General features: G+C 37.5%; 1 protein-coding gene, 1 non-coding gene and 1 pseudogene across 10 annotated transcripts in view; 2 read left to right on the top strand and 1 right to left on the bottom strand.

Annotated features, from left to right (window-relative positions):
* Tmcc1 (transmembrane and coiled-coil domain family 1) overlaps nt 1–19,388 on the top strand; it is a 193,165-nt gene that overhangs the window by 117,370 nt on the left and 56,407 nt on the right. The window contains exon 1 of one of the 9 annotated variants that reach the window (XM_074044466.1): nt 17,162–17,868. The exons of 7 other annotated variants lie outside the window; for them this stretch is intronic. In XM_074044466.1, coding sequence (XP_073900567.1) covers nt 17,827–17,868 — 42 coding nt within the window. In that variant the 5' untranslated portion in view covers nt 17,162–17,826. Of the gene's footprint in view, nt 1–17,161; nt 17,869–19,388 lie in introns of those variants that run through there. One more of the 9 variants, XM_020175603.2, reaches the window with a different exon arrangement.
* LOC141413053 (U1 spliceosomal RNA) lies at nt 7,113–7,266 on the top strand (annotated as a pseudogene).
* On the bottom strand, nt 8,367–8,438 carry Trnas-aga (transfer RNA serine (anticodon AGA)). The gene has a single exon. It is a non-coding gene; the product is annotated as a tRNA-Ser (tRNA).

Raw genomic sequence — 19,388 nt, 5'->3', positions numbered from 1 at the left:
ATGAGGCAAGGCGAACATAGATCTGTAGGCTATTAGGGTGTATTTGATAAAGTTGAATTGCACTTTCAGTCCTGAGATTTCCTGATACCCAAATCAAAAGGTTACAGAGGGGATTTTATCCTTGAGTCCATGGATTTCCTAGGGTTATATATAGACTCCTATGTGCACACTCTTTTCTGGAGCAAGAAGAAATAATTTTCATAAGATAGGTGATCCAAAAAGTTTGTGGCCCATCCAAAGTAGGGTAGGCATTTGAGGGGACTCTTGAGTTCAGTTTTAGGAATTCCCCTGCATTCTATCTTAATGGAGCATGTGTTGGAGATTTAAATGTAGGTTTTTAGGTTAGTAGTCAGATATACCAGGGTTTAGCTTTTTATGTGCCTAGAAGAAAACATGCTCTCATACATTGACTTATTTCATTCCCACAACAACCATACAGAGTGAATATTATTTCTCTTGTACTGATGAGGAAACTGAAACTCAAATTAAAAAGCTTGCCCAGGGCTACAAAGCTAACTAAAATCCAGGTAAGACAGCCAGGTGTTCTTTCTTCTCTTCCATGGTTGTCTCCACCCCAGTGCCTGCTATGTTCTGGGCATCATACAGAGTGCTTAGATATTTACAACAGAACCTTGCCCCTGCCCTCGAAAAGAAAATGAGAAAATCAGATATGGAGAACCATAAAACTAGTGTGTGTGACTTCCTTTAATTTTAAAATAAGTGATATTATTTCATATTTTCTCTATATTCATTTTCTTTTTTAGGAGTGCTTAGCAGTGCTTTGTTGGCTTTCCTTAAGTCTCCCAATATCTTTACAGGAAACACCTATTACACAAATGCACTAGTGAAGCAGAGGGTAATGTGACTTGGTTCATTAACAAGTCTGCTAGCAGGATCAAAGTTTTAAAAGCAGGGTTGGTTATACTTAATATTATACAGTAGTTATGGGTCCATATATTTTTTAAAATGCAGAGTTTTTAAAGCTATGTGTGTATTTATTAAATCTGTTCTAAGTGTACTTAACTTCTTTTTCTCCCTTTCAGGGATTTAAACTAATAAACAAAAAGAAAAGTCCCACAGTCTTGTTTAAAGCTTGTGCCTCTTACCTTTGGTAGCAAGGACATGCTTTGTGCAACTGAAACAGGGAGCAAGAGAAAGAGAGAACCTGAAGCCCTTAGGATTAAGAGTGTCTGGCAACGCTACCCTAGAGGCTGTACGTACAACTGAAGAAAAGTGCACGGTTTCCCATTAGGGCATTAGGTCTGAAGGGGAGGATTCCTATGGAAACAACTAGGCTTAGCCAAGTCCACCTACACTTGGCAGAGGTTGAGCTTTGGAGTGAAACACCTGCTCTAGTGCAGTGGCTGAGACCCTGTTGCTGGTGGTCTGACTGTACCCGCAAGAGGTGTAGAGGTGACGAAGGACATGACAGCAAAATGTTTTGTAATCTCATCGTACAAGCTGAAGAGAACAGTGAGTTTCAAAAAAATGTGAGTGCATGTTTAGAAGTATAAGGAATTTTCATTTGTAGCATTTTATACTCCTGAATAAAAGAATCTTCCTACTATATTGCAACAATTGCTGGTATCTTGAAATCTAGTTTAATTTCATTCAGCACTTGACAGTGCGTTGCATGTTTCTTAAGAAAATTGATTCCCTTCATAATTGTATGATAATGAAGCAGTTTCTTTTAACTTTCTGAAATGTAAATTTAATGGGTTGTAGGTGTACTCAAGTTGTAGAACAACTGCTTAACAAGCTTGAAATGTGAATTTTTCCCCTTTATGGGGGTTATAATGAAGATTCTAGATACGCTCTTAATTAACAAAATTTTTGCAATAACTTAAAGTGCAGGCTTTTTTTTTTTTAAAACCGTTTTTATTTTTGTAGTAATGGGGTTTGAACTCAGTGCCTCACACTTGCCTATGTTTGCCCTCTACCATGAGAGCCACTCTGCCAGCTCAAGTGCAGGCTTTATAAACTGAAAAACCTAGATTTGAATTCCTTCTTTATGACCTTCTCAGCTTCATGTTTGTGTTGAAGGTAGTAGTAGTAATAATTATCTGTGTTAGGAAGACTGTTAGGAGGACTGTATCAAATATATGTAAAACTCTATAGTGAATTAAGATTATACATTATAGTCGGAGACCTTGGTGATGTTAAAGAAGGCTACATACACGTACTCCTTATTTTCATCAGAAAGTACTAAAGATAAATGTACTGTCTCAACATAAAAATATTTGATGTTCTAAAAACTCTTATGAGGACCAGACAGGGTGGCTCACATCTGTAATCTCAACTACTCAGGTGGTGGAGATCAGCAGACTGGTGGTTTGAGGCCAGACAGAGCAAAAGTTAGTGAGACTCATCTCAACCAACGAGCCAGGTATAGTGGTACATAATTATAATCTCAGCTATATGGGAGGCTTGGGTAGGAGGATCTTGGTTCACATCAGTGTCAGACAAAAAAAGAGAACCTACCTGGAAAAACAACAACAACAAAAAAGGGCTGAGGGCATTGGTCAGAGTGGTCTTGAATGTATATGGAAACTCAGAAGAATGTTGTAGAATGAAAGCTGTGGGAGCCAGGCCTCAGAAATGATACAATCAAATGTTACACAGTGGTCACAAGACATCCATTTCCTATTGTGCTGTTGTCACAATGTGATTCTAAAGACACTGGGGGGAAAAAATGAAACTAACAAGGCAGTTAGTTGTATATCCTGGTAGGATATACAGGTTAAAATGAAGCTTCTCCCTTGGGATTTGGTTTGTCATTGGAGGTAGGCCAAGTTGTGAGAGCATCAGAGAGCAGATAAGTAGCACACAAAATATAAGCAAGTGACTTAACCATTTCTGAGACTTTTCTCATGGTCAAAAATGAAGCGAAGTTGCGGAGTATTTTAAGGAATACATGAAGTAATGTATATGAACAGCCTGACACAGAAAGTGATCACCAGTTGTAATGAAGACAGCAGTGAGTTGTTTGGGTTGAGGAGACTTCTTTATCCCAAAGAATCCATGGTACATAGTTTCATAAGGAGCTGTAATTGTGGTACCAGTCACACATACTCTGTACCACCATTTGTGTAATACGACTATAGCTGTCCCCTCACTTTGATTTAATCATTTGTTCTGAATACTGTATATAAGCATACAGAGGAGTATCTGTTTATCCTACAGATTTACCGTAGCAAATGGTGGAGTACAGTAATACTTTTCTAAAGTCTTTATAAGAATGTTTCATTCTTTTCTTATGCCAGTCCTCCTAGAATTTTCAGCTTATCATCATTAAATTCACATCTCAAGAGCTAACAGAGTATTCATGCCTAGCAGGCATGAGGTCCTGAGTTCAAGCCCCAGTACCACCAAAAAAAAAAAAAAAAAAAAAAAAGGATTCACATCCCAAGAAAATCTTTCTAAGACTTGATTCAGCGAAGAATTTTTTCATAAGAACCTTCAAACATGAGGAACATGTATACAGGTAATTGGTGCCAAAACTGGCATTGGATCCAACTCCTCCTCCTTTTCCTCCTCCATCCCTCTCCCCTCTCTCTTCCTCTCCCTCCCTCCCTCCTCCTTCTCCTTCTCCTTGTAAGTGTGAAATACTATCACATTTTTCTTTTTTCTTTATCCTGTGCCAAAGCTGGGGATTAAATCCAGAGCCTCATGCATACTAGGGAAGTACTTTACCAGTGAGCTATATCCCCAGCCCTCACATTTTCATTTTGATTTACAGTCCTTTGGTAACTAATGATGATGTTAAGCATATTTTCCTATACTTACTGGACATTCATGTATCTTCTTTGGACAAATGTCTCTTTAGGACTTCTGTCCATTTTTAAAATTAGGTTGTCTTTTTAATATTAAGTTGTAACAGTTTGTACAAGTTCCTTATGAGATATATGGTTTATAAATTTTTTTTTTACTGTTGTGTGGGTTGTCTTTGGCTCTTTTAAGTATTGTCCTTTGAACACTTTTCTTTGTTGCTTAAGTTTTTAGTGTCATATTTAAGAAACCATTGGCTAATTTGAGGTCACAAAGACTTATATCCATGTTTTCTTGTAAGAGTTTTAGTTCTAGCTCTTACATTTAAGTCTTTGATCTATTTTGTGTATGGTGTGAGGAGGGGTCAATTTCATTCTTTTGCATATTTGTAGTCAATTCCAGTATCATTTGTCAAAAGACTGTTATCCCCCTACTCCCCCCAGGAATTATCTTGGCAGAGAAAACAACTCTTAAGCACTGTTTTTTAAAGGAAGGTATGAATGTCAAATATTAGAACATTCTGGTCAGGCTTCTAGGTTACTTTCCTTCTTCACTTGTTTTAGTGATGAGTGTGTGATCAAGATTTTTAGACCAAAGAAGCATTTGCCAGTGGCCAGCAGTAGAAAACACAAGTAATAGACTGAAGTATCCACCAAAGAGTAATTAAAATACAGAACTGGAGCGTGAAGTTGTTGTAGTGGGAGAAGTTCACCAAATACTGGGTCCCAATCTCTGCTGTAGAAAGAAGTCTTCAGCTATTAGGATGAGTGGTTAGAAAAACTTTGAGAGAGGTTCGAGGAAGGGAAAGCTGCTCTGAGTCTGAGATAAAGAAAACCAAAAGAGAAAACATCAGAGTGGTTGAGGCAGACAGGAAGTGCAAGGAATGTAATTCATCATTTTATCTCCTCCAAATAAACACAGAGGCACAGAATTAGAGGCAGTTAACTGAGTGGCAAAATGGGAAAACCGATGTTCTTGACGTGTATGACCTTAAATAAGTCACTTAACTTTCAGAGGAGTAGCTAACATTTGCTGATAGCTTACCCATATGTAAGACCTTGTGACAGCTCCAGTCCCATTTTTAAAATGGAGATTATTTTGAAAACTTTTAGAGCCATGTACCTGGATGGGATTATTATGCCCAAAATTTGGAAATTGCAGTCGACCCTTCTGTATCCTGGTTTCACACTTGTGGATTCAATCAACTGTGGATCAAAAATATTTAGGGGAAAAATTGTACTAAGCATGTACAGACTTTTTCCCTTGTTACTCCCTAAGCAATATAGTGTAACAATTATTTACATAGCACTTGCATTGCATTAGGTATTGTAAGTAATCTAGAGATGTTTTAAAATATACAGGAAGATCTGTGTAAGTTATATGTAAATACTAGACCATTTTATACAAGAGACTGCAGATTTTGGTATCCAAGGATGATACTGGAACCAGTCTATGTTGACTATAGTAGGGGTACTAGCAGCTCATAGTATGTATTGCTACTCAAAATAATTCTGCAAGGGATGTAGTATGCCTGTTTTGATGATAAAGAAACCAGTGTTCAGTGGTTATGAAAGTTGAACCATCAATAATCAGCAGAGCAATGACTCTAATCCTATTCTTCCTGACTTCTTTGTATCACCATAACTCTGGCTGGAAAGATAATAGGTCCTGGTGGGTAAAGGACTTGGGAGGGAATGGTATTCATAATGAGATTAATATTATTAGACATATAAAAGTTTAAAATATATTTCCAAAAAGGTGGTGAGTCCTGAGGTTGGTGATATCAGAGCTTGGGTGAAACAGTGCCATGTGATAATAAGGTCAAAGGTATGTCCCATTTGATTAACTTGTAAGTTCCAGAAGAGTTAGGCATCACGAAGCACCGTCATATTAATTGTCTATCATGAGTGTGTGCTGGAAGTCTGAGATTTTTGTTCAAGCCAGAGGAAAAATGGAAGATGAGTAAGATAATGAAGTCACAGTGGGGAGCAGAGGTGAGTGCAGGAGGTGAAGCACAGTGCATGGATGGAGATGGGTAGAATTTGCTTGGAACTTCTTAGGTTATTTCTTAGAATTCAGTCTTATATTCATACTCTTCAAAGACCATTGTCACTCTGTCTGTAGTTAATTTCCAAATGTCATGCACCTAAGCATCTCTTCAAATGGCTGATAATGAAGCTTTGGTCTCTTAGCCCCTTGAACACTGCCTTTTTTTTTTTTTTTTTTTCTTCTCCTTATTTTTATTTTTTAAATTAGTTCTGACTTTTTTTTTTTTTTTTTTGAGACAAGAGTCTCACTGTGTAGTACAGGTTGGCCTGGAGCTTTCCATCCTCCTACCTAAGCCTCTCAGGTGCTGGTATTAACAGGTATGCACCACCTTATTCAGAGGTTTTTTGTTGTTGCTGTAACTTTATGGGTTTGAATTAGGGCTTCATGCTTGCAAATCAGGCACTCTACTACTGAACCACACCTCCAGTCCATTTTTGCTCTGGTTGTTTTGGAGATGGGATCTCACAAACTATTTGCCTGAGCTGGCCTCAAATTGTGATCATCCTGATCTCAGCCTCCCAAGTAGCTAGGATTACAGGCGTGAGCCACTGGCGCTGGCCGTATTTTTATTCTTAATTGACACATGGTTAGAGATACTTACAGGTTACTTGTGATAATTTGATGCATGTATGTAATATACAGTGATTCTTGCACACTTCTCCTTCCAGTGGTTGACTTGAGAACTCCCATGTGTTGGGAAGCATTGTTTGGGAATATAAGAGTATATACTACAAAAGAGCACAAATTTTTATTCCTTGATGGATTCTGGGCTGTGGCTTTTTTGGCGATAGTACAAAGTTCAAGCTATATTTGTTGCTCTCCTGTTTGTGTTGATGCTGCTACTGAGTTATTAAGCAGTGGACATGCTTCTCTTTGATGGAGTTTAGCTGTTGGAGATGTCTGACGTGTCATCTGGCACAGAAGAGAAGCCAAGGACTTTGAACTCTAATTCTGATCAGCGGACTTTCAGTTTCTACATAGAAGTCATTGGTGATTGGTATCTGAAATAAAAGAGGAATAGGAAAGGTAACTGGTGTACATTGAGACTGTTCTCAATGTGAGGCAGTCTAAAGCGTGGGAAGATGAAGTGAAGAAGTCAGATTAGAAAGACCTGAGCTGTCGTCATTTACCACAGCTCTGCTTCTCAGCAATGTCAGGATCAAAATTAAAAAGACAGGACAGTTCAACTGAGAAACATTACTTGCAGGAAAGCAAACACTGTGTGCTAGTTTTGCATGTATACATACGTGTGTACTTCGGTGTTTAATGAACATTCGATGGAGACTAGTAAAAGGATTCTTTGGGAAATACCATGATCATGAAGGTGGTTTTCCCAAGGTGGGGCTTATCCATTGTACTGGGTGTGCTGACCCCTGCAATTTCCCCAAATGTGGGAAACTCAACTGCATAATTTGTGGTAGTGGGAGACTGCATTCACACTTTCCCCTAATTTGAAAAAAAAAAAAAAGGATTTTTTTTTAGTTTACTCCTCTCTAATCTTGTGTTTAAGATCAGTGAATCTGCTATTAAACTGTGTAGGTTGTCCTAGTCATTCTTCCTTTTGCTGCCATTTGCTGCCTTTTGCAAGAGCGTATTGAACCTGTCTGGTGTAAAGGGAAACTAACATTGAAAGGTGAGGGGGTGTGCCTGGGCTGTTACTGCATGGATGTTGTAAGCTGACTGCCAGACCACTCGCCAAGGAGCTCTGCCTGGTGGTGTGTGCTGACCAACTTCTGTCAAAAACCCACAGTAGATCCCTGACCCCTGGCAATATTGTGCAAACCTGTCTATCACTTGAGTTGTCTCCCTGTATCAACCCAGCCTGTCTCCTTTAGCTCGTGTAGAAACCTTTTTCACTGAACTTGAATTGTAGAATAAGCCTGTGAGGTTTTTCTAAAACAGATGTGTAAGAGTCAGCTATGAAGGGTGCTTTTCTACCTTTTTATAAAACCATTGTTAAAGATTTTTTAGTCAGTTTTTCTACACACAAATTTCTTCAGTTAAGTGTTGCTGGTAAGTAAACACGTTTTTAAACAGATAAGGAAAAACTACAGTGAAACCATTGTGTCTTCAGTTTTGCTTTGGTTGCCAGAAAAATTAAAAGTATTCAACTGCAGAAACTAACCTTAGTTTCTGTTGTTAATTCAATTTTCTGTTTCCTTATCCTCTATTACATGTATCTTTTGTTCTTTAATTACAGTTTCATTGTATTTTTTATAAGCACAAAACTTTACATGTTATTTCATTCCTCCTTTGGAGATAAAATAGATTATGAATTAGTAATTAAATTGCAACAGAATTATGTTATAATATACAAAGATCCACTCCAGGTCTCAGTATTTCTAATGCAGCACCTGAATAGAGAGATACCTTTTCAAACATACAGCATTAGAATTGAGGAGCCAAATGTGAAGGTTGAAATGCTTTCAAGGATGAAGTATTTCTTCCTGTCCTGAAATATGAATCATGCACCAAATGGCTCCCAGCCTGTCAGCTTACACCCTTGGTGACAGTGGAATATTGTACATCCCATCTTTTTGTTTGTTTTTTGGTGGCACTGGGATTTGAACTCAGGACCTCATGCTTTCTGGGCAGGTGCTCTACTACTGAGCCACTCCACCAGCAGTAGAATATTGTAAATGGTCACCAAGCCCATATGTTTCATACGTATTTTTTCAGTCAGTATTTGTTGCAGCTGTAATTATCATCTGACAGTTTGGGGTTTTTGTTTAGTTGGTAATTTACTTTTCATTGCTTAGAGGCCTAGCTGTATGTATGTATGTATATCAGAATATTCTTTCATTAAACATTTGAGTGTTAACAATATAACTGTTGTACATGTGATTTTTTTTTCCTTTTTTCTTTTTATATTAGAAATATTCCAAACAAAAATAAAGAGAGTAACATAACACCCAAGGACTTTTACCAAGTCTTTTCAGACTTAGTATTTTTCTATATTTGCTTCAAATAGTTTTTGTATACCATTCCTTGATCTGTTCCCCTTCTCTAGAGACAACTGCTATCGTGACTTTAGTGTTTTTCATTAATATGTACTTACTTACATAGTTTCGGTTTGGTTTTTTTTTTTTTTTTTTCAGTACTGGGGCTTGAACTCAGGGCCTTCACCTTGAGCCACTCCACAGCCTGTTTTTTTCTGTGAAGGGTTTTTCGAGATAGGGAATCACAAATTATTTGCTCAGGCTGGCTTTGAACTGTGATCCTCCTGATCTCTGCCTCCTGAGTAGCTTGCATTACAGGTGTGAGCCACTGGCACCCGGCTGGTGGTTTATTTTGACTGTCAACTTGATCATATTAAGAAGTGCCCAGATTAGTAAAGCACACCTCTGGTGTGTGTGTGTGTAAGCGTGTTTTTCAAGATTAACGAAGGAGGGGAAGACCTGCCCTGAATGTTGCCAGCATCATCTCATGGGATCTCATGGAATGAAAGCGGAAAAAGGAGGAAGCCTGCTAACACAGGCTTGCTCTGTCTCTGCTTTCTGGCTGCCATGATGTAAGCTTGTCCTCTTCTGCCACACTGCCATGATCGACTGGAACCCTGAAACTGTGAGCCAAAGAACTATATTCCCTCTTTAAGTTATTTACGTCAGGGTTTTTTTGTCAGCAGTGTAAAGCCAACACAATTGTATATATGTCATGTACCACTTAATGACGGGGACGTTCTAAGAAATGCGATTTTTGTCGCTCTGCAAACATAGCCTGTACTTAAACCTAGTGATGTAGCCTCATGCACACCTAGCTGTCTTGTATAGCTGGTTATTCCTAGGCTATAGTCCTGTACATCCTGTGACTATACTCAGTACCATAAGCAATTGCAACACAATGGCATTTGTGTTTCTAAACATAGAAAAGATTCAGTTAAAATACTCTATGAAAGGGCTGGCTGAGTAGCTCAAGCAGTAAGCATGAGGCCCTGAGTTCAAACCCCAGTGCCACCAAAAAAAAAAAAAAAAAAAAAAAAGACTGCCATGAAAATTAAAAATGATTTATCTGTATAAGACACTTAACCATGGATGGAGCAGCAGAGCTGGAAGTTGCTCTGGATGGTCAGTGAGTGAATGGTGACTGACTAAAGCTCTAGGACTTCTCTGTTCACTACTGTGGACTTTATAAACACCACACTTAAGCAGCACAAAATACAGAAATATTTTCCTTCAATAACAAATTAATAAATTATTGGGAAAGTTTTCATTTATAGACTTTAAAAATTTTTAGCTTTTTTATTCTTTTGTAATAACACTTAGCTTAAAAATACAAACACAATTTTTAAGCTGGACAAAAAGTTTTACATCATTCTATAAGCTTTTTTCTATTTTATAATTTTGCTTTTTTAACTTTTTAAAACTTTTTATTAAAAACAAACACTTGCACACCTGTCGAGGCCTACACAGGACAGGATCATCAATGTCCCCATTTTCCAGCTCCACATATTATCCCTGTGGAAGGTCCTCAGGACAGTAGCACCCATGGAGCTCTCTTCTCCTGTGCTAACCACACCTTGTATATTTCCTCTGAAGGGCCTGCCTGAGGCTGTTTTACAGTGAATTTTCTTTAATAAGTAGGAGTAAACAATGAAAAGGATAGAGAATACGTAAACCAGTACCGTAATCATTTATTATCATTACCAAGTATTATGTGCTGTGCATGACTGAATGTGCTGTACTCCTCTATGACTGGCAGTGTTAGTAGGTACCAGCATTACTGTGTACATGCAAACAGTGCCTTGCACTACAGCATTAAGACAACTATGGTGTCACTAGGCAATAAATCTTTTAGCTCCATTATGGCACCTCTGTTGTATATGCAGTCCCTTATTAACTGAAATGTCATTTATAACATATGAATCTACAGGTATTCATAAATAATATATAGTATTCTACTTGGTTTTAAATTTTATATGAATTATTTTACATTTTATGTGAATCTATATATACATGTATCACATTTTTATAACTATACACCCTTATTTTGAAACTTAATTAATACATAGTAGTGACCTTATTTTAACTGTTATACAGTGTTCTCTTTTATGAGTTATAGACTAACTCTCATGGTAAGGGACAGGTAATGTATTGCTAGCATTTATAAACAGCTTTATAAACAGTGCTGGAATAAATACTCTTGACCATGTTTCCTTATGCAAAGTATATGAGAGGTTCTCTAGTGCATATACAATTTAGACTCTCATTACTGTGTCTGGAAGTTCCTGTTAACTCATGTGACAGTTCTTTCCTATCTGTAGTTGTGCAGTAGCAGCCACACAGTTAGCTTCTTTATAGTGATTTGCTTATGTTGAGCAAAGCTTATGAAAGCCAGTGGACCCGATTAACATCTCAGATTTTTCCGAGGAAAAAAAATCAGTGTTTAATTATGCAGAATTGGTAGGCTATTCTGGACAAATTGCTCCTTGCCAGTGAAATACTGTTTTCAAGAGCATAATAAACCTTCTTTTGGAAATTCTAAACAAGAATAATAACTTTGAAGAAAAAAATTTTCCCTTAAGGCATTTTCATTTTCTAAATTTATCCTTGTCATTCCAGTCACCTCCCAAGATTCTTTTAGCTCTTCTGACTGATGACTGGTCAGCATGTGAAAGAATGAGATGTCAGAACCTGTACCAACAAATTATATCTGACAGTAGAATAAACTGACATGTATTGAGACTTCCATGGTTTTCATTGCTGTTTTTTGATTATTCCAATGATAAACTGAATTTGCGTCTTAGGCGCCAAGGTAAAAAAGAGAATAGTCTACTGCTGAACTGGTAACAGTTGCCTTATAATTATCTGGTGACTTATTTAGAGAAAGGTTATAAAAATGTGGTATTTTGTGTCCATTATATTTCAGTGGTTGCTTCTCGAGTTAGATTGTATTCCAATTACCTATTTCTGTGAAAAAAAAAAAAACACCTCAAAATTTAGTGGCTTTCGATTCTGTTATAGGTAAGGTAGAGCAAGCACCTTTCACCTTCCCCTTTCCACTGAATGCAGGTATAACACCTGGCATAGAGCAGCTATTTGAGAAGTCTGAAAAGGTACATCATAAAAGGTGGATTGGGAAAAGGAACAGATTTGGGGTGGGGGAGGGATTTGAGCTCAGGGTTTTTATGCTCATAGGTGCTCTACCACTTGAGTCATACCTCTAGCCCTTTTTGTGTTGGTTATTTTGGAGCTAGCGTCTCACTTTTTGCCTGGACTGGCGGGGATTGAGATCTTCCTATTTATGGATGACAGGTGCGCATCAGTACACCCAGTTTTTTTCTGTGGGATGCGGTCCTTGCAAACTTTTCACCTGGGCTAGCCAGGTACTAGTGGCTCATGCCTGTAATTCTAGCTACTTGGGAGGCTGAGATTGTAAAAATTGCTATGTGAGACCAGCCCAAATAGTTCACAAGACCCCATCTCAAAAAAAAAAAAACCCACAGTGGACTGGAGATGTGGCTCAATTGTTAGAAGCCTGTATTGTAAATACACAAAGCCTTGAGTTCAAACCCCAGTTCCACCAAAAAAAAAAATTTAAAAAATAATAAATGCAATGATACATAGTTATATAACTTTGACCTACAGAAGTTATAGTAGGGGACAATAACAAAAGTAACTGGAAAATACCCAGACATTTAGAACTTAAGCAGTATGTTTCTAGGTAAATCACAGGTTAAAGAGAAAATCTTAAAGGAAATTAGGAAGTATTTTGCAGTGAAATAAAATGTAAGTATGTCATAACAAAATCTGATAGATACAGCTGAAGTTGTATTTGGAGGAATATTTGTAACATTAAATGTTTATATTAGAAAAGAAGATGACATACCAATAATCTCTATATCAATCTTAACCAGAATTTTTTTTAAAAAAAGAATAAACACAAAGCATGTAGAAGAGAAGAAATAATAAAAGAGCAGAAGTCAATGAAATTTAAAACAAATGGAGAAAATCAGTGAAAACAGAAGCTGGTTCTTAGAAAAGAATTGTAACTTGGGTTAGCGACATGACTCAAGTAATAGAGCACCTGCCTAGGAAGCAGAAGGCCCTGAGTTCTAATCCCAGAACTTCCCCCATAAAAAAGAAAGAAAAAAAGGGTAACTCTTGAGCAAAATGGTGACCAAAAAAGAGAGATGACACAAATTACTAATGTCCAGAATGAAACAGGGGCTATCACCACAGATCCCATGGACATCAAAAGGATAGTAAGCAACTATTACAAACAACCGTTACCCTGACATTAAAACAACTGTATAGGAAAGGACGAGAGCAGACCAATATCTCTCATAAAACAAATCAAAGCTAGCAGTGCATATAAAGAAGTATTACACCATATTCAAGTGAGGTTTGTGTTAGGAATGCAGTGCCAGTTCAGCATTTGAAAAGCAAGGTAGGAGATTGAAGGCATGGTGAAGTGCTAGAATGATTGACTATCATGCACAAGATACTGGGCTCAGCACCATGAAAAAAAAAAAAGTTTTTAATAACAAAAGAAAACCAAGTAGCCCAGAATATTAACAGACTACAGAAGCAAAACCATATGATTATGATACAGAAAAAGGCATTTGACAAAATGAAAACTCAGCAAGCTATGAATTTGTCTGAACTCCCTCAGCTTGTTAAAGGATGTTTAACTAACAACAACAGAAAATGAACTGCAGCTAACATCATACATGGTGTTGTAACACTAAATCTTTTTCTTTCTGATTGGGAATAAGGAAAGGATGTTTTTTCTGCCATTTTTATTTAACATTGTACTTGAAATTCTTGCCAGTACAATAAGGCAAATAAAAATAAATAAACATGCATATTAGACAGGAAGAAATAAAGTTGCATGAGTTTCTCACACATTATGCAAAAATTAACACAAATTAAATCATAAATCTGTATGTAAAATATAAAACCAAAATTTTCAACACAACATATAAGAAATATTTATGAAAGATGGTACTATGACAATGAGAAGGCATGTTATAGCTTAGAAGACAAATTTACAAGTTACATATCTAACAAAGGACGTATATTCAGAATATATTCCAAACTGTCAAAGCTCAACAATAAAACACAGTAAGCAAAAAAGAAGAAGACCCCAACAGTTTTAATTGGTCAGATGTCTTAAATCTTTACAAAAGAGGCAGCAGATAAGCATGTGAGAAGATATGCAGCTTCATTACCATTTCCGTTAAAATGGTGATGGGCACACTTTTAGACGACAGAAAGGTCAGAATGTCAGCACACACACAGAGAACAACTGTAACTTTCATACATTGCTGGTAGGAAAAGGAAACAATAAACTAGTTTGGAAAACAGTTGGAAGATTTTTAAACATACACTGACCATGTGGCCCAACAGATCTACTTCTAAGTATTTAGCGTAGAAAAACTAAAACTTACATCTCAGACATCCTTTACACTAATGTTTATGGCAGCTCTATTTGAATCACCACAGTAAATGGAAGCACCCAAATGTGCTTCAGCAAGAGCATGGATGAAGCGCAGTGCATCTGTCCAGTGGACTGCTCCTCAGCAACAAAAAGGAATGAGCTGTTGATACGCGCACCATCTCCGATGCATCTTAAAAGCATTGTGCTGGTAAAAAAAAAAAAAAAAAGGAGAAGATGATCAGTCTCCAAAGTTGATACAGTGGTTTCTTTTAAATGTTATAGTCTAGAGAACACAAATGACTTTGAAGTCATTAGAGAACAAGAGTCGTTATCTTGCTCATTTTGTATCTCTGAGTGACTAAATGGTACTTGGCCCATAGTTTAAGTATATCGAACAATTAATACAGGACTCCTCCATTTAGAGGACTCCTCTATTTAGAGAATTTTATCTGGGACTTTGAGGAGAATAAAATGTCATTCTTTTGTTAATCATCCCTCTGTATAGATGAAGTATGACTGACAAACTCTTTCTGTCCTCCACTAGTACCTATTCAATTCTGGTCTAAAGTCTGCAGGCTTAACAGTGCCTATACACACCTTCAAGATTTATCACATGCCCCTTGTGTTTCTATCTTGTTTTCTTCACAGAAGAAAACCCAAACATTAGCTCTTATTTCCTGCCTATAGATTAAAACCCATACACCATGGGAATGTTTTACTGCCTCACAGACTTCTGTGGCCTTGTGTTAAGATACTAGTTTAAAAAAAAAAAATGGTTGGGCATGGTGACACTCATCTGTAATCCCAGAAGGTTAGGAGGCAGATATAGGACGATCATAGTTTGAGGCCAGTCCAGGCAAAAAAGTTAGGGAGACCCTATCTGGGAATGTGGCCCAAGTGGTAAGAGTGCTTGTCTTAACAAGTGTAAAGCCCTGAATTCAATCCCCAGTACCGAGAAAAAATAAAAACAAAGAAGACAATGCATATATATAAATACACGCACGCACACACAGTATATAAGAAAGAGGTTCAGGATGCAGAAGTACAGTACGGTTGTTCCTTTTCAGTGAATGATAACCACTTTCCAGGCACTCTTCTCAGTGCTTTCTAAAACTGAGAAATTAAAATTTCCTTTGACAAAAGTTCATGTTTGAAGTAGATTACTCTTTTACCTCTAAAATGACCTAAGAGGAGTATACCAATATGGGAAAATGCATAGCCTGTTATTTCAAAGCTACTTTATTTGAAACTACTCAGTAACTACTTTAAGATTCTGTATTAGGTCTTTATATTGAAGTAAGATTCTTAAAGAATGGGGAAATTATTAATTAATAAAAAGTTGCATTACTAGTTATTTGGGTATAAACATAGATTCCAAAAACTTAAACAGAAATTTGGAAATCTTGGGCTGGGAAAAAATTGAAAACCTGTAAGTAATCAAATTATGTTTATCTCCTTTTTTGTTCCGGTATTAGGAAATTGCTATTTATAAAAGTAAAACAAATAATCTTCTAAGTAAAAAATCTTTCTTTTAGCTCCTTTCTTTTTCTTACCCCTCCCATCCTACTTCAGTTATGTTTGAACAGACCTCTTTCTTTGTGCCCTTTAAGAGACCAAGCGTGTACTAGGCTCTTGTCTTCAGCTATCTTGCTTATAATAGTATCCTCGCTGTTTTTAATACATCTGCCTGCCCCTCACTCTCCACTGCAGTCTGTTCTTTATTCAGGTAATCCTGCAAAATCCTAAATCATGCCTGCTCTGCTCAGAATTTCCAGTGACTTCCTCACAGTAGGCTCCATCGCCCTGTAGTGTCTGATCCTCCTGCTTTCCTCTACAAAACTTCTCTATCATTATTTTCTGTCATTCCCTCCCTTGATCACTAAACCAAACTCATTCCTGTCTCAGAGCCCTTGCACTGGATATGGCTCCCTGGAATGTCCTTCTCATAGATACCCATATGGTTTGCTTCTTCATCATTCAGGTCTCTGGCCAGATACTGTCTCATCAGAGAGGCTCCATCAATTAGGTCTAAGACAGAGTCAGAACTTTACTATGTGGCTTTAAAGCTCAGCCCTGCCACTTAACCAGTTGACCCTAAGCAAGTTACCTAACCTCTGTATTATTCCACTTCTCTGCCTTTTAAATGGCAGTAACAGGTAATGCAGTGACTGGAACACAGTGTTCATACAGGGGAGATGAAATGGGGAAAGTAGACAGAGACCTGATCATCAAGATTCTTGTGGGACATCCTAGGTACTTGGGAGAGCCTTACAAATCTTTTTTTTTTTTTTTTTAAGGAAACCTCATAATATAGGCTAAATCTTCAAATTATTCAAAATACTAAAACTTCATTCAGTCTGTGCTAATACTGAACTATTATGTTAATACTGAACTGCTTTCAGGCAGTTTTTGCTTTATCTTCATTGTGTATTTACTCCTGTTTCTGGCTAAATTTTATTTGTGAAAAAGCTTTTAGAGCTGGGCATTGTGGCACATACCTTAAATCCCAGCACGTTTTCGGCTGAGGCAGGGAGGGTCGTGAGTTTTAGGCCAGCCTGGGCTACATAGTGAGGAAAGAACTTTTTCTCTTTTTTGGTAGGACTGGGGTTTGAACTTAGGGCTTTGCCCTTGTTTAACAGGTACTCTACCACTTGAGCCACGCTTCTAGTCCATTTTGGTCTGGTTATTTTGGAGATGGGGGTCTTTCAAACTGCCCAGGCTGGCCTTACACCTTGATCCTCCAGATCTCACCCTCCCAAGTAGCTAGGATTACAGATGTGAACCACTGGTGCCCAGCCAGGAAAGAACTTTTATATTGTAAAAGGAACCCAAAATGTCTGTTTTGCTCTGTTTTCTCCTGATGGAAATCCTATATAGTGGCTTACTTTCCTGCCTCAGAACTTTTTTATTGTTGCTCTCATTTGGGATAAGTATTTCTAAGGTCACACTTATGAACATTACTGGTGAACTAAAAAGAAATGATGTACATAAGGTTTGCCTTTTGGGCACATGTGAAAAAAAATGAAGTTATCTGTTATCTAGCATTTCTTCAGTTCTGGTGTACATCCATTACCAAAAATGTATTTTCACAGTATTCTCCCTGCTTAATAGTAAAGTGACAGAGGTTTGGGGCTTCTCAGTTAGGTCACGGGATCAAGGAGCAGAAGACTGTACCTATCCACCTCCTCTCAGATCACAATATATATTTGTGACACCAATTAACCAATGGTTCTTCAAATTTCCCACTTTCATTTCCTCCACATATAAAATAGGTTTAAAGAGAAAAGTTTTCTTACCTTTTAATATTTTTGAGCTGCCTGTGCTTGGGATTAAAAGTATTTTTGGTGCTTATTGCTTAACTGGGCTAAAGAATATCTCATGTGACAGCATAGATCTCTTGTTTTGAATTGCCATTACTTTCTAGAACAGCCATTCTGTACAGCTGCCAACATGCCCTGGATCCTCTTGCTTCATATTACAGAGATACTGCTTTGTCAGGATAGAATTCAGCCTCACAGGGCTGGAGTCAGTCTCTGCTGACCTCATGCTACAGTACAGCATGTTCAAATCTGGGAGAAACCCGAGGGTTATTCAGCATAGTCCTCCTCCTCCTCCTCCTCCCTCACAAGCATGGAACCCTCACTCTCCTCGGAAACCGTATGTTGTATATGTGTGTGTATCTGTGTTTTTTTTAAATCTCTTCCTCATTCCTATAGTTCTATAGCTTTAAGTGGGGGCTGGTTGAATTGGCAGATTCAGGAAATGAACTGAGCCGCTGAAACTTAGCACCTTTTCAGCAGTAGATCTTAGCCAGGGGCGTGTGCTATTTTAAGACTGTGAGGTTTAAATAATAAGAGAATAATGTGTTAAATGTTTCCTAGTTGTTCATTTTACCCATAGCTATTTGGGCAGAATACAGGGGGTTGCTCTGTGCTGTATGGGCATGCTCAGATCGTCCTGGAGTGTCCTGACTCTCCCATGTAGTTGGGCTGCTTCAGGGCAGAATAAATGTCATTCTCATTTTCTCAGACAAAATAGTTTAGAAGAAAACAAGTATTTCCCTCAGTAAAAAAAGAATTTTGATTGCTTTTGGCAGTATGGGAAAAGCTTGGGTTAAATTTGAAGATGCCAGGCATGCAAAACAAAAAGGAATTTGGGGTAAGGCCAATTTGAAATATTTCTCACATTTTTTTCTTTTTTTTTTTTTTTTACAAAAAAGGTTCTTATCACTAAGCTACTTGTTTTCAAAGTATTTGAATGCTTTATGAACTATAAAGCAATATAAACACACCTTACTGTAAAACTTGTCTTCAGATCAGTAGAACAGGTCCCTGAGATACACCTAGGTAGAAAGACAATCCAGATTTATGCAGTATAACCACCATTCTCACATTTAATCCTTAGTCTCGAATAGAAAACGTCACCCATAGCTTCATTTTACCATGATTCTTAAACATTAAAGCAAAGCATTTATCTGACAGTTTTTCCTGATTCTCAAATTCATGTACATTGGTATTGTTTGCTGCTGTGCAGTTGGATTTAAGGTCCAAACAGATTTTTCACTCTGATGTTTGATGCTGAATTATTCTCTTATGCCTTCTGGTTGATAATTTGAATGCCAACTTGTTAACAGACTTTTGTCTGTAGTGTGTGCCCTCTTTTTCTGTTTGTTCTGAATCTTGGATTCAAAAACCCTGGCACATCTTGTGTTCGCTCTGAGGTTATAAAAGGTCGGTTTATTTATCTACATTTTAGTAAGAATGCTAGCCCAAAGTAAATGGGGTGATCAGAAGGAAAGAATTCAGACGAGAGTCCTAATAAAAAGGTAGGGAGCAGAGACCAACAGAAGGGAACTCCTTTTTTTCTCTGTCAGTGACAATCAGTGGGTAAGGGAAAATAAAACTTGAATGCTCTTAGCTGCTTTTAGTTTTATCTAGTAATTAACTGAAGAGTAGAGTGCTTTCTAGAGCTGGGTATGTAGCTCAGTAATAGACTGCTTGCCTAGCATGTATGAGGCCTTGGGTTTAGTCCCCAGCACTGCCCAAATAAAGAGTATAGAGATTTCTGAAACTTCACAGTACCTGAGTAAATGGTTCTATATTAAACTGTTTTCCTTGTTTCTCTTTCTCCTACATATTCAAACTAATGATCCATTGTAGTAAACTAAAGTACTCTCATTGAAGCAGTTATAA

The sequence above is a fragment of the Castor canadensis genome, chromosome 10, assembly GCF_047511655.1.
Source record: "Castor canadensis chromosome 10, mCasCan1.hap1v2, whole genome shotgun sequence".
NCBI classification, from domain to species: Eukaryota; Metazoa; Chordata; class Mammalia; order Rodentia; family Castoridae; genus Castor; species Castor canadensis.
The sequence above is the reverse complement of the archived record's forward strand: the minus strand, read 5'-3'. Positions and strand labels throughout refer to the sequence as shown.